The 14,154-nt window shown below is 47.1% G+C and overlaps 1 protein-coding gene across 1 annotated transcript; it reads right to left on the reverse strand.

Moving 5' to 3' along the window:
• Positions 1-5,075: 5,075 nt before the first annotated feature.
• PLAGL2 (PLAG1 like zinc finger 2) lies at positions 5,076-9,917 on the reverse strand. The gene is made up of 2 exons (XM_068987816.1): positions 9,639-9,917; positions 5,076-6,306 (listed from the first exon to the last, which is right to left on the reverse strand). The coding sequence occupies exons 1-2, from the start codon at positions 9,896-9,898 to the stop codon at positions 5,076-5,078; spliced, it is 1,491 nt and encodes a 496-aa protein (XP_068843917.1). The 5' UTR covers positions 9,899-9,917.
• Between the last annotated feature and the right edge of the window lie 4,237 nt (positions 9,918-14,154).

The following is a 14,154-nucleotide window of genomic DNA, read 5'->3' on the forward strand; positions in this document are numbered from 1 at the left end:
GGATGTCCTTGGGGCCCTAGCAGAGGCCTGACCCATTGGGGTGGAGTTACGCAAGTCAACAAGCCAAAGAGATGAAGGGCCAGCCCACTGCCTTTGAACACAAAACACCTCTTAACACACATTAACATGGGATGTCCCATAAAGTCTTGGGCTGGACTCAGTGATTTGCACTGCTTCGCTATGGACAGTGGCTCCAGACCACAGAAAAGCAAGCTCAGTCTGAGCCTCGGATGAGAGGATCTCACTCAGTACAAGGGATGGGGCTCAGAACAGTGATGACCGCCTTCGCTGGACTGGCCAAGCAACATCAGGTGAAGCCACGACTCCTTTCAAGAATCTGTCTGAACCAGATGGGTGCCTACACACAAGTGTGGGCAAGGTCAAGTCCTAGCTCTGTCACCGACCAGCTGTGCACCTTGAGCCATGGATGACATTTTTTTCTTGGACAACCAGCATCCATTCCTCATTCTAACAGTACACCAGAGTTCCTTTGAGAACACACTCCTCCCCTTGGCTCAGTCTTGTCACCACTGGTCTACAGTGACTGGCTTGGGGATGGCACAGAACACCATCAAGGCCAATGAGACAGAAGATGCTTACAGGGCTCCTGTGAATAAAAGGACTCCTCTCTACTTAGGGGGCCTGGAAAGGGTCCCTTTCCATTTCTGGTCAGCACTGTGTGAGGATGACTGGAACCATGGCAGCCTGCTTTGATAAAGGGACAAGCCACATGGAAGGGCCTGATGGTCACAATTGCACAAGATATGGCAGAAACAGGAATGCTAAAGCCTACCATGTCTGAGATGCTGAAACAATACTAACCTCAAGACTGCGTTCCATCTGGCATTTGCAGTGATATGAAATTTCATCGAGTCCATTTGATTTTTTCTGATTCTTGCATCCAAGATTATTAAGTAGCATGATGCCACTTACCTCAAAGACCTTTCATTTCAGAGTACAGGGCTTGTGGGTGCTAACGTGAAGGGTTCTCACTGTGTGTTCCATCGTACCCACCATCCCCTTGGATGCTAACGATGTCTAGACTCGTTCTTCCTCAGGTTCTCTCCAGCCCCTTCCCAATGAGACAGGCTCACAACTTCCAAACACATCATTCAGAAGTTTTTAATAAACAACTTCATTATAAAAACTTTTTTTTGAAAATGTAATTCTGTAAAACATTGAAAAATCTACTTTAACAAAGATAGGCCCTGTGCATTTTCTAATGGCACTTATATTTTACAATTAAAAACCTTGTTTTATATAAAGCCAAAAATACTCCAAGAGGTTATTCACTGTGTTTACAAAGTGCTAAAAGGTTTTGTCTTGTATTTTTCTCTCTTTAAATAATCTGGTATTACGAAAGAGTGGCTCCAAAGCCTTGACCACTGGGAGAGAGGGAGGGGGGTGTACGAGAAGTGGTGTTTCAGGAGTTCCAGTGCCAAATGGTGAGAGTTGGAGAGGTGCAATATGGGGAGAACCCACTAAGGAAGTAGGCGAACATCTGAAGAAATTGAACTAGAACATTTCTTTTCAAACCCCTCCACAGAGGCACTTGATTACCATGGTGGATCCTCCTCCTGTCAGAACCAGTACACCCGTTTCCCTTGCCACAGACCCTGCTTTCCAGTGGTGAGGTCACAGCCAGTTCCTTCCACAGCAGGTTCAGAGCTCCAGGAGAGGCCAGGGTGGGGTCCCAGAGGAATCTGGACTTTTCTGGCCAACACCTGCCTAAGGCAAAAGTTTCTTATTACATAAATATCCTTGTTAAAAAGCAAAATATTGATCCTGTACAATATAAACTGTTAAAAAAAAGTCGTGCTTAAAAATAGCTCCTAGAAAAGAGGGGAGATGGAGGGGGGCTGGAGAAAACAGCTACCAAAAAGAAGGGGGCATAGAGGCTTAAAAGGGCTACTAGGGGAAAAGTTTAGGGCAGTAGAAGTTCAACTTAAGACAATATCTACGAGCAAAAAAGGAATCACACCTGCTTCCCAGATTTCCATGCACAAAATGCCATTTGTAAAAGGTTATGGGAAAAAAACTCATTGTTCCTCTCCCCTCTCCCAAGATGTGCAGATCCTCTGAGCTGACCCAGCTGGCATGCTACTAACCCCTGGCCCCCCAAGACTGCACTCAACCCTGACTAGCTTCTGTGCAGAGGGGGAGGTGCCTGCCACTATTCAGGGCAGCTCATCGCTGACAGAGGTTGGAGGCGGTGGGGAAGGGGACATCACCCCTTTTCCTGGTCCCTGTTTGGTCTCTGCCAACATGCCATGGCTCCTGTCCTGGACAGAAACCCCTAGGCTCTCATGGCCTTAGTAAGGGTACTGAAGTGGGTTTGGTACTGAGCAGGATAAAGCTGTTCTTATCCTTTGCACAACAGGTCAAGGACTTTTTTTTTCTTTTTCTTTTGGAAAGGGAGGTTTAAGAAATTGCTGGCTATCTACAGTCCAAAAAACAAAGTGAAGGCAGATGTTCCTCTGCACCAGCAAAGTTCACAGTGATAGGAAAATTATTTGTGGGTGGGAAGGGCATTGAAAGAAGAACGAGAGGAACAGGACTGGAAGGAAGAGGAGGGGAGGAGGGGCAAGGCCCCAAGTTACAAGGTTTTAAAGTTGCTTTGCCTGTCCTATGAGTTTCCCAGCATCACTATTGGGGGAGAGAATTCAAGGAAGGGACAGGAAAGAGCAGGCAAAGAGAAGGGACTCCTCTAACAGTCCGAGACTTCATATTCCATAGCCAGAGGCCCCTTTACCTCTGTAAACAAAAGATGCAGAAAAGGTGGCAAGGAGGGGCAAGGGTTGCTGGGTCTAGTGATGAAGGTCAGAGACGACAAGGACAATGGCGGCACTGAGTCCCAACTGGGTCCTCACTTACCATTTCCTATATACGAGTCCCAATAACATGCATAGCATGCAGAAGGGGGCTGCGTACCAAGGTGGACGCTTTTAAAAGTAAACCTTAATTAGTCCCTGGGACTCACTGAAGCTAATTTTTAGAAGTAAATCACCTAGTCTGATTCTAATCTTGCCAGACATCTTTATATCTGGTTTTGTCTTTTTTTTAAAAAAAAGGTATCCCAAGCTAGCCTGCCTAAATGAAAACGTTTATGCATTCCACATTGCTTCCAATCAAGGGCCAGGAAGCTACATTTTAAGGCTTTCACCTCAAAGAAAGAGTACTGGCCTGCACTGAAGCAGAAGCGTGGGTCTTGGACCTACCTGCTCATAAACCAAAGTGATTTCTAGACAGGATGGGGACAGGGAGAACTGGGAAGAGGCTGAGGCAGTTCCTTGGTAGTCTGTCCTGAAACTCTAGTGAAGAAGCCAGAAGCCAGTATGAGGCACCTGCTGAGAGAAGTGCCCAGAAACTGCTGGCTGCCATCTGTAGGAGTGAACAGTAAAGAGGTAGAAGTGTGTTTCTGAATCAGAGTGGAAGTGTCTCGAGAGGGCCCCATACTGGCGGTCCCTGAGAGGCCTCCCTTCCACGAGCGGGAAGAGCAAAGCCCATGCAGAACTGAGATGGAGCAGGGGTGGGGTTCAGCTGGGCAAGAGCTGTGCTGTCTGCGACAAGGGAGCCCCACAAGTCAAGAGAATTAATCGTTTATTGCAAGAAAACTTGCTGAGTACTGGGGGCAAAAGTGAGGGGCCACAAGAGGAAGGTGGAAGTTCTTTGATGGAGGGCAGAGAAGCCTATGCACAGTGGCCTTGAGTCCAGAGGGACTGCAAAGTGGAAGAGAGAGGAGGAACACTGTGGAGAAGAAAAAAGTTTGGTATGGGAGGCAGTGATGTATACCTCCCATGATACGTCCCATACATGGTGTATACCCCCCATACATGATACGATAATGATTAGGACTTAATTATCTGCCAACTTTCTGAAAACTCTTCTTCCAACAATTCCACAACTTCCTGAAAACGGGACAGGTAGGAGAGACATATGAGGGGCTCACACCCTCTCCTTTGCTATCCACACCAGCCTAGAACCCGAATCCCTCCTTCCAAGACCAATAACAACTCATGATATTCAGGGTAGGGATTAAGGAACGGGGTGGGGGCGGGGGGAGTGGAAGTGGGCATGCCTTTCATTTCTTCCCCTCTCTCCAGTTCAAAAGGAGGATGAGGGGGTCACGATGTACTTGAAGAAAAACAGAATTGCAGACCTGTGAGAAAGCTGCTCCAATCTTCTTGCCTGTCTCCTGTGGACTCTCCCAAGGAAGGCAAGAACAGACACAGTCATGGAAGGTGGCAGAGACTGAAGCAGTCCAAAGTCAGTTTATTTCCCCACAGGGGAAAAATGTGACCTCAAATGAAGAGAAGTCGGGACCCGACTCCGCCTTGTAAACAGGGCTCCAGTTAACACCAGGTACCAAGTGGTTCTGGCTGGTGCCAACTGGAATGGACTGGTGGGAATGGATTCACGGTGTGTAAACAATGTTCACTGCAATCATTCTAAGGCTAACAGCTCAGCAAGGGAGGTGAAATGGTGTGTCTGAAGCGACTGTGTAAACGGTACCGTTCCTGGAAAACACTGACTGAAAATGGAGGTGTTAGGACAGGAGGGATGGAGGTAATGGGGAACAACAGGCAGAGGCCTTCCCTCCTGCCTATTGATTGGAAGCAGGCGATGGACCCTCTGCAGGAGTGCCTGACCAACTGCTGTGGGGTCTGCAGGCTGGGACCAGAAGACGGGCTTCTTGGACTACTTCTCTCGAGGTCATCCGAAGTAAAACCCTCTGTGTCTTCAAGAGACCTCTCCCTTCTTCAAAGAGAAGGAGGTTCCGATGCTTTGGAGAGGGAGAAGGCTAGGTGTGGCTCCCGATTCAGATTAAAAAAAAAAAAAAAGTAAAAATACCTGAAGTCCTATTGTATGATATCTTTTCATGGGGTTGGGGCTCAAGATTCCTCCTGGAACTAATCCTGGAGCTTAAGCCCCCAAACCAAGTGCTCCATACAGATACTGGAATTGTTTTTTTGAACCCAGCTCTGAAAGCTCAGCTGCCTTCATGGGGGATGCAGATGGGATAGGTACTGAGGCTCCCTGACAGAGCCAGGACTGAGCTGAGGGCCTCCTTGTGGCTACTGGAATGCCTGGTGGAAACGAGGCAGGGTTGTGGTGCTCAGGCCAGAGGTGAAGACAGGTGGCAAAGAGTGCAGTGGCCCAAAGTTCAGCGGTCCCCCAGCTCCTGGGGAATCTTGAGGCTGAGCTTGCAAAGTGGTGAGCAGGGGCTGAGCCTCAGCCTGGGAGTAGCCCATGACCAGGCCTCCTGTGGCCCCAGGTGGGTTACATGGGGGCAGGTTGAGAGGAAGAAAGCCCAGTAAGTGGGAGAAGTCCACATTAGCAGCGCAGAGAGCCTCAGAGAGGTTGGCGGGGCTCTTGGTGAGCAGTGCTTCATCTAGGAGGGCCGCAGCTGCTGCCGGCTGAGGTGAGGTGGGCTGGGGTTCAGCGGATGAGAGAGACAGGCTTCCAGGAACTTCCCCCAGAAAACTATCCACCTCCACTTTGGGCAATTTGTCGGGCAAGTATGAGGTAGATCCAAGCTGGTATTTTGGAGGAAGCTGAGCTGGGGAAGAGATAGGTGAGGATTCCAGAGGGTAGCTCATGCCCATGGGCAGCGTGTTGTGCACCAGGGAGTGTGGCATGCCCGCACTCGGCATGGTAGGGATGTGGGCACCATACATGCCCATGGGCAACATGCCAGGGAAGGCCTTGGCCCCCATCACGTCCCGAGAGGCCATGCACAGCACAGGACTCAGCTCTTCCTTCACATTGACTGTGGAGCTGCAGCTGATTAGGCCTAACACATCCACTGGCTCTGTCTTGATCTTGAGCAGCTCTTGTGAGTGGCTCTTCTTGACATGACGTGTCAGGTGGTCTTTGCGGCCGAATCGCTGGGCACAGTACTGGCACAGGAAGTCCTTCCGGCCTGTGTGGACCACCAGGTGCCGCCGCACATCCTTACGAGTATAGAACCGCCGGTCACAGTGGTCACAGGGGTGCTTCTTTTCCTTGGCACCACCTGCTACCCGGCGTGAGTGGGCCTTCAGGTGCTCCAGCAGGGCCTGGGTACTCTCGAAGGTCTGCAGGCACACCTTGCAGCTGAGGTCACCACTGCTGGCGGCATGCATGGCCAGGTGGCGCCGGTAGCCCAGCTTCGTATTGTAATTCTTACCACACTCAGAACAGTGGAGGGCCTCCTTGTTGGGGTCATGGGTCTGCAGGTGGTTCCGCAGATGATCCTTGCGGTGAAACATCTTATCGCAGTACATGCACTGGTGGGGTTTCTGGGCTGAGTGGGTGGCCATGTGCCTGCAGACAGGGATGAAGGACAGAGAAGAAAGAAAGGAGATCATAATGGCTGGCTAGACAACGGAGTTGTGCACTAACAGGCAACTAGACACAAAAACTGTGGTAGAGGCATGCAATGGAATGGATGCCATGCCAACTACATTCTATCCTCTACCACCTGCAAAACCACATGTGCTGCTATTCTCTGCAGCACTGAATTCAGTAGCAAAAATATCAGGAACAATCTAAATGTCCATCAGTAGGGAACTGGCTAAATAAGTAATTAAGTCCATAAAAATGACTCAACTTTTTTTTGGCTGTGCAGCTTGTGGGATCTTAGTTCCCTGACCAGGGATGGAACCCAGCCCCACAGCAGTGAAAGCGTGAAGTCCTAACCACTGGAACAACAGGGAATTCCCACCTTAACTTTTAAATATAATGACGGCTTTATATATACAACAGGTAACAAGCTCCTAGATAGAGTGGGAAAAGGCTATGAGACAGAACAGTGCCTATGGAATGGTACCATGCATTGGAAAAGAGAGAAAATTTATGCATGTTTGCTCATATGAGCTTAAAATATTTCTGAAAGGATACACAAGAAACTAACATTGGCTACCCTTGGGGAGAAGAAAGGGCAGCTTTTCTGGGTGTGATGAAGAATTTTCATTGTATACCTTTTGAATTTTGAATTACGTGAATGTATTTCCTTTGCAACAAAAAGTGTATTTATAAAATTTAAATGACACAATAAAGGGAAAATGAAATATATCTAAACTTCCTGATCTGGAACAATCTCCCAAGAAACAGCGAGCCAAGTCAAAAAAGGAAGTTCAGTATGGTGTACGTAACACAATCCCCTGTGAAAATAAAAAAGGAAGGGAATACATGTTTGAATGTCTCAAGAGGGATACACAAAGAACTGACCCCAATGGTTGCCTTTGAGGAGAACAGTGGCTTCAAGTGTGACAATTTATCTTTCACTGCATGTCCATTTGTACCATTTAAATTGTTTGCCACATAAAGCATTTTAAATGTTTCAGAAGATGTGTTTGTGATATGGGACCTCAGTGCCCCTTGGTTTACCTGCTTCTGCTCCTACCTGGCTGGAAACCAGAGCTGATCCAGGAACTACAATCCAGAGCTCCATGGTATTTGGAATCAGCTCAGCAAGACTTTGACGTCCCATCGTTTACAAGCCCCATGTGAGCTGTGTCATTAACCCTGTGTTCTACATAAGAAGCTGATGCACAGGACAGCCCCACCCACCAGTCAGTAAGTGGCAGACAATTTTCTGGGTTTAAAATGCACTTAAACCCAGACCTTCTTGAGACCTGGATTCACTTAGATATGCCTCTGCTGTCTCTAGCACAGCACCCAGTGATTCTTTCTACCTGGAAGGTATCAATCATACCCACTATCCTCATGTTGTTTTGAGTGCTGACACCTATAAAGGTTACTATTAATCTCCTGTGACGTAAGTGGCATGGTAACATGAGAGGAAGATGGTGAGTGATCCACAGTCTATTTCCCTCATTTTGAAGGTGAGAAAACAAAGGCCCAATGAGGTTTAGTAATTTGCCTAAAATTGTATGACGACTCCGGGTGGAGTCAAGGCTCCTGTCTCCTGGCCCAGGACCTTTCCTAGAGCCTCCCACTGACACTCAGACCGCCACTAGGAAAGTCTACAAGGATACCCCCAACTGATATCCACCTCAGACACAGGAGCACACAGCTGAGGACCACAGAACTGTCATGAGGGCAATCCTGGTCACACACAACCCTGTTACCTGTTTTAGTTCCTTCCTATCAACTGTTTTCCAGACAAGGAACTAGAGGCTTTCTGTGGTCATCTCGTTCACGTATTTACTCGTGTGCTGTCTGTCCCTGCTATTAAGACAGTAAATCGAGGAGGGTCAGCAACCCCTCCCCCTATATCTGTCTGGCTCACTGATAGGAAGTGTCTGTCCCTGTCACTGAACACTGTGCCTGGTATGTGACAAGAGCTCATGGTCGAGGGATGAATGGCTGTGCAGCAGGCAGTCTGCATCACTGGCAAAGGGCACGCTCATGGTCCTCTGATGGAAAGGCAAGGATAAAATCAAAACTACTTCTGAGTAGGCCCTGCTCCCCTCAAAGCTGCTCTGTCATATCTGCTTTACACCAGGGCTTTCACATTCCATTTCACTTTAGATAGGGGTTCTTGCGCTTACAAGTTTCAGGAAATCTTCTAACCCAGAGGACTCTACAGAGTCATAAGTGATCATGTGAGCAATACGACCTTGGGTAAGTTAACTTCTCCACTCTGAGCCTGCACTTTACAAGTTACAGATTGGACCAGAGGGTCTCCTTTTCTCTCTAAACTTCTAAGGCTGATGCCTAATTTGGGGCTAATATTCTCACCACTACCTGACACAGGTAGGGAAAGAAGCACAGGCACACCTTGGAGATATCGCAAGTTTGGTGCCAGCCCATTGCAATAAAGCAAAAGTCACAGTAATAGGAGTCACATGAATTTTTTGGTTTCCTAGTACATATAAAAGTTATGTTTATACTATACTGTGGCCTATTAAGTGTGCAATAGCATCATGTCTAAAAAAACATGTATATATTTAATTAAAAATACTTTTCTGGGGACTTCCCTGGTGGTCCAGTGGTTAGGGCTTCGCCTTCGAATGCAGAGGGTGCAGACTTGATTGAGCTAGGAATCCGTGAGCCTCTCAGCCAAAAAACCAAACCATAAAAGAGCAGAGGCAATGTTGTAACAAATTCAATAAAGACTTTAAAAGAACAGTCCATATCACCTTTTAAAAAAATTATTTAAAAAAAAAAAAGAAAAAAAACACCTTATTGCTAAAAAGTGCTAGTCATCACCTGAGCCTTCAGCAAGCTGTAATCTTTTTGATGGTGGAAGATTTGAAATATTGTGAGAATTATCAAAATTCTTCACAGAGACATGAAGTGAGCAAATGCTTTTGGAAAGCTGGAAAACTGGGCCAACTTTCTTGACTGAAAATTGCCACAAAACTTCAATTTGTTACAAAAAAAAAATGCAGTATCTGTGAAGTGCAATAAAATGAGTTAAACCTGTATTGAAAGAAAAAAAAAACAAAACTCAATCTAGTCTGTTCATCGCTATCTGATATTGTACCCATCAGAGTCTAGTGTCTGAATAAAAAATACCACCATTATTTTTCAGTGAGTGACCTCAAATGGTTGACATATAGGATACACTTATGGGACAAATTAACCTCTACTCTTCTGCCACAGATAAAGTCCCACACTCAGTGGAGTCTCTCTGGCTTTCTCCCTGGGAACCTCAGGGCAGGAAGAAGTATGGGAGCATCACCTACCTATACAGCTTGTACTTGGAGGCAAAAGCCTTGCCACAGTGCAGCTGAGGGCAGCTATACGGTCTCTGCTCTGGATGGGGGAGGCTGTGAGGCCTCAGCTTCTCCCCATTTGAGAAGGGTGTCCCCGAGATTTCACATTGGCACTTCACTTGATTCTCCGCCTCCCGGCCCCGAGGCCTGGGCACTAGTTTCCAGCCCACTTCCTCCTCCTGCTTTGCATCTTGAATCCAGGGGGGGACGCTGGTGAAAAATGTGGTCATGGCAAGGCTAATGGCGAAGGGCCATGTTAGTGAGAAAGCCTCCCCATCAGCTCCACAGGGCTCTGTGCTCTGTCACAGCCTCCAACGCAGCCTTCAGAAAACAATCTCTTCACCTGAAACATCAGAACACCTGGTGTTAGGGAGCCCAATACCATGAAAACATGGGCTCTGGAGGCAGACAGAGCCCCAGTTCCATCCCAGCCCTTCCACTTTGAAGCCATGTGACTTTCAGCCAATTACTTACTTTCCTGAGCTGTTTCCTCATTTACAACATGGGCTTACTAATCTCCCACATCATAAGGACCTTTTGAGGGTTAAATGAGATAATAAATATAAAGCATTCAGCAGAAGGCTGGGCACCTAGTAAGTGCTACATGGTAACTATTATTACTAGTACCACCTAGGCTAATAGAAAACAGGATAATCGGAGGAAGTAAAAGCCCTAAACTCCCTTTCCCTCCCAACTTCGCTTTTACATCCTTTCCACTAACTTTAGACAGCAGCGCCTCCTCCTCCTCCTCACCCTGCCTCCTCCTCACTTTCTATAATTCTCCTCCTCGTGGAGGTGCTAAGGAGCAATAAAATGCCCAAAAGGCATCAGAAGAGAAAGAAGCCTTTACTTAGGAAATTTACACCCTGGAGAGTCAGCCTCTGTGCCAGACGTGTTTCTCAGCAGTGCATCAACATCAAGAGGTTCATCTGAAGAGGCAACAGCAGACTCAGCATTTCCACTAAACCAGTGCTGGTCCCATCCTGCCCTCCAACCACTACTCTGGGTCTCTTGGTCTCAGGGCCCAAACCACACTTCTTTAGCAAAGCCCGTCCAATAACCAAGGTGCTGAGCTGCCCCTCCTACAGACCCTCACAGAACACATGCATGTCTCCACTGTGAACAGGTAACATACTTGCATTAGAACTCAGACTCCACCACCAAACTCAGATACTTTGAGAGCTCAGATCATATCTCTTTCAGCTCCATAAACCTAGCATCTAGAAAAGGACTTTTGACTTTCTTTTAGATGAGTACATAAGTCACTGAATGCAAGTGGATTCTTACAGGCTAACATGCTCAGGCAGTTCTGGTTTAAACTGAGTTCCAAAGGGGGAGCCAATATCTTGAAGTCTTTCTACTGGGTTGTGGGGGAGCAGGTGAGCATAGGTAAGGTGACACAAGTTCTTTACTGACATCAACTCAGAGGAAGAGAGAAAGGGCATTAATTCTCAAAGGGGGCACAGCAGACCCACATTCACACTCACAAGCTCATCACACAAACAGGTTACCAACCTCAATGTAACTTGCTATAACAGGGGAATTTCCTTTGAAGAGCTCATGCCAAAATTTGGTCATGAGGCTTTTCCATGTAAAGGGAGCAAAGCGGGTATGTGGGGATTGTCCACGAGAATCTGGGGAGGGCTCCAACTGCACAAACTAGCTGTGGGCCAAAGAATGCTTGCTCAGCTCATTAGCACCTGCTGCTTACAGTGACCATTCAACCAACAGGCTGGCCATGAACGAGATGATGGGATCAGCGGGTTCATGCCCGAGAGAGCTTTGCTCATCATTAACATGAGCTATGTCCTGTTCAGGAACCATTCCTCTTATTGAAGAAACACTACAATGTAATATGATAAACAATTTCCCCATCACGAGTGGAGATGTGCCTAGAAAGATCTGCACAAAGGTGACTACATTTTGCATGACTCACGTGCTAACACTAAGAACTAGTCCCACTTGAGCCTTTGAATCATGGTATATTTGCCTACTTCACGATAAACCTCAAAGGCCTCTGACGTCTGGCTTTCATTGTTTAAGTTCTCCCTTCTTCCAAAGGGTGGAATTACCTGTTTATAATACCAGTGATTACTAGGCAGCTTGGAATTGGGTAGAGAGCGAGCATGAATTTGAATATCTAGTTTGGAAGGAACTTCCCCCATCTTCAAAGTCAAATTCTGGCCCCCACCCCCTACGTGAAATCACGCACCTCCGCCTCTGGAAAGCTGGGAATGGCAGCCAGAGGGAAGGAAGCAAGTCGCATCACTTGGCTGACGTGAGAGGGAAGCCTAGCCCTGGAAATTCCGCACAAACTCAGAAAGAGAACAGTACGTCCCCCACCTCCCACACATCCACCTCATCTGTTCTCCTGAACAAGCACAAACAAGACACAGCAGTGTAGTATGCTGCTACTGAAAGAGTGAGTAATGGGCTTCTAGGAAAGAGGCTGGTGGTGGCTAAGAAGAGCTCACGAGGTTGCATTGATAGACGCAAAGGCGGCAGGCAGCAGCCATGTGCTTGCCCTGATCTGCACGTACTGGGGCTTTGGCTTTAGTGTTACCTTAGGAATCCTTTAGGAAATCTAGTTTTTCTCCCTCTGTCCTTTATCTGCAAACTCCTCTCATCCAGGAAGATTCCTGGGCCTCTCCCACATTATTTGAAGGCCCATTTCTTCGGATTTCTTCTCCACACAACTGTGGGAAAAAAAATCCTGCTTCTCTTTCAAAGCTGTTCTTCTGGTCTCACACTCTAACCTTAACAACTGTAGAAGCTGACAGAACCTGTTCCCATAAAACAAACACAATCAATCCCTCCCAGTTACTGGTATAACTCGGTATATTTTCATCCTAAGATTCCTTCTGGCACCTGATATCAAGAGGGAGGTATTGTGGAAAGAACCTTGGACTTACTATCAGAAGAGCTGCCACTTACTGACTCTGAAACCACGGGTAGGTTAGTTTCTCTGAACCTCAGTTTCCTCAATTTCTGAAAGAGAGATTAGTTCTCCTTACCTACCAATATTCTCATGGAAGATTCAGTGAAACAACACTCTTGAAACATTTGACATAATATGTGTGAATACAAACAATGCAGTCTCTGCGATCTAAATTGTGTCTCCTTTTCGGCACAGGGCCTGAATAGTACGTTCTTTTCCTCCCTTAACGTGACTTCTCAGGCCTCAGAGCGAGTTTCCTTCCCTTCCCAACACCTCCTCAGAATGCAGCCTTCCTCTTTTCCCCCACAACTGACCCTCAGCACATCCCCCGGAGCCAATCCCCCTTTATTTTATCTTTCTCCAGCACCATATCCTGGGCCTGAGTTCCTTCAGTTTAGGAATCTCTATTATTAAGGCTCCGTAGTTAAAAATTCTTATGGCCCTCTTGGAAGCCTTTAAAGGAGGCAGATTACTCCCTCATCTATCTGTCCTCTGCTGTGTGCCCTTCTGATGAAACTATAGTTTTTATGGTGTTACATCATCTCTCTAGAAACTGCGTTCTTTCTCCATTATTAGCCTGTTTCCTCATCTATAAAACTAAAAATACTTACCTCACAGGCTTGTTTTAAGGATTATTTTAGTCAGGTATGCAAAGGGCTCAGCATTCGGCTTGGCTTCCACTAAGTACCCAACAAAAGGCAGCGATTATCTTTGCTTTTGTATTGAGTTGCATGTTCCCACCTTCACCAGAGTTGAAATCTCCCAAATCTCCCCCCAAACTGTTAAGAAATAGCCCCCCTGCAGCAAGGAAAGGGTTAATCTCTAAGTGTTCTTAACTAGAGACCCACAGAGGATTAACAGCTCCACTTCAGTGACTACCCTAAAATAGCTTTTATCCCTCCTGCCCAAGAGCTACTTGGGGATCTGAAGAACTCAATTCAACACCTGCCGAGGAGGAAACACACCCAGGAACTTTCCTTGGGGTGGACAGAATCTTCCCCTAAGCAGAACCCAAAATAGCAACTGGGAAATTATAAATAGAGATTAAAAAAAAAAAAAAAGTCCTGACCTGGGCAAGGAAAGATATACTGACTGGCTGGAGAAGGGTGAGTAGGAAAGGGGGGAATGGGTATAGCTGCCTCGCGACCCCCCCTCCCCGCCACACACACACACACACACACACTCCCCAGTGGTGAGAGAATTAAATTACAGGGAGGCTGGAGAGTCTCAATGGCTTGCATCATTCCAAGAGACATCAAACAGGATTAACAGGGGTTGGATTTACTCCCGGGCTGCTAGTTCTATCAGTGTACACGGACCCTCTTTGGAGTCCTTTTGATTCCCGATTCCGTCTGATTCCCCATGACTCTCACTCCTAAGGAGGTCTTGAGCAAATGGCTGCAACTCACAACAGCCCAGTTTTCACCAAGAGGAAACCTGATTAGACCCCCACCCCAATCCAGTGGCCTCACCTTGGGGGGCTGGGTTAGAAACCCCAGGCTAGGCTCTTTCCAAGTCTCAGGCAGACAGGTGGGAAAACACACAAGC

This window comes from Capricornis sumatraensis, chromosome 15 (genome assembly GCF_032405125.1).
Source record: "Capricornis sumatraensis isolate serow.1 chromosome 15, serow.2, whole genome shotgun sequence".
In the NCBI taxonomy this organism is placed as follows: Eukaryota; Metazoa; Chordata; class Mammalia; order Artiodactyla; family Bovidae; genus Capricornis; species Capricornis sumatraensis.

Bases quoted from the DNA above. Each gene is read 5' to 3' on its own strand.
- PLAGL2 (XM_068987816.1), bottom strand. From the start codon at position 9,898: ATGACCACATTTTTCACCAGCGTCCCCCCCTGGATTCAAGATGCAAAG. The intron at 6,307-9,638 runs GTAGGTGATGCT...CCCTGTCTGCAG, and splicing joins TCCAAGTACAAGCTGTATAG to GCACATGGCCACCCACTCAG.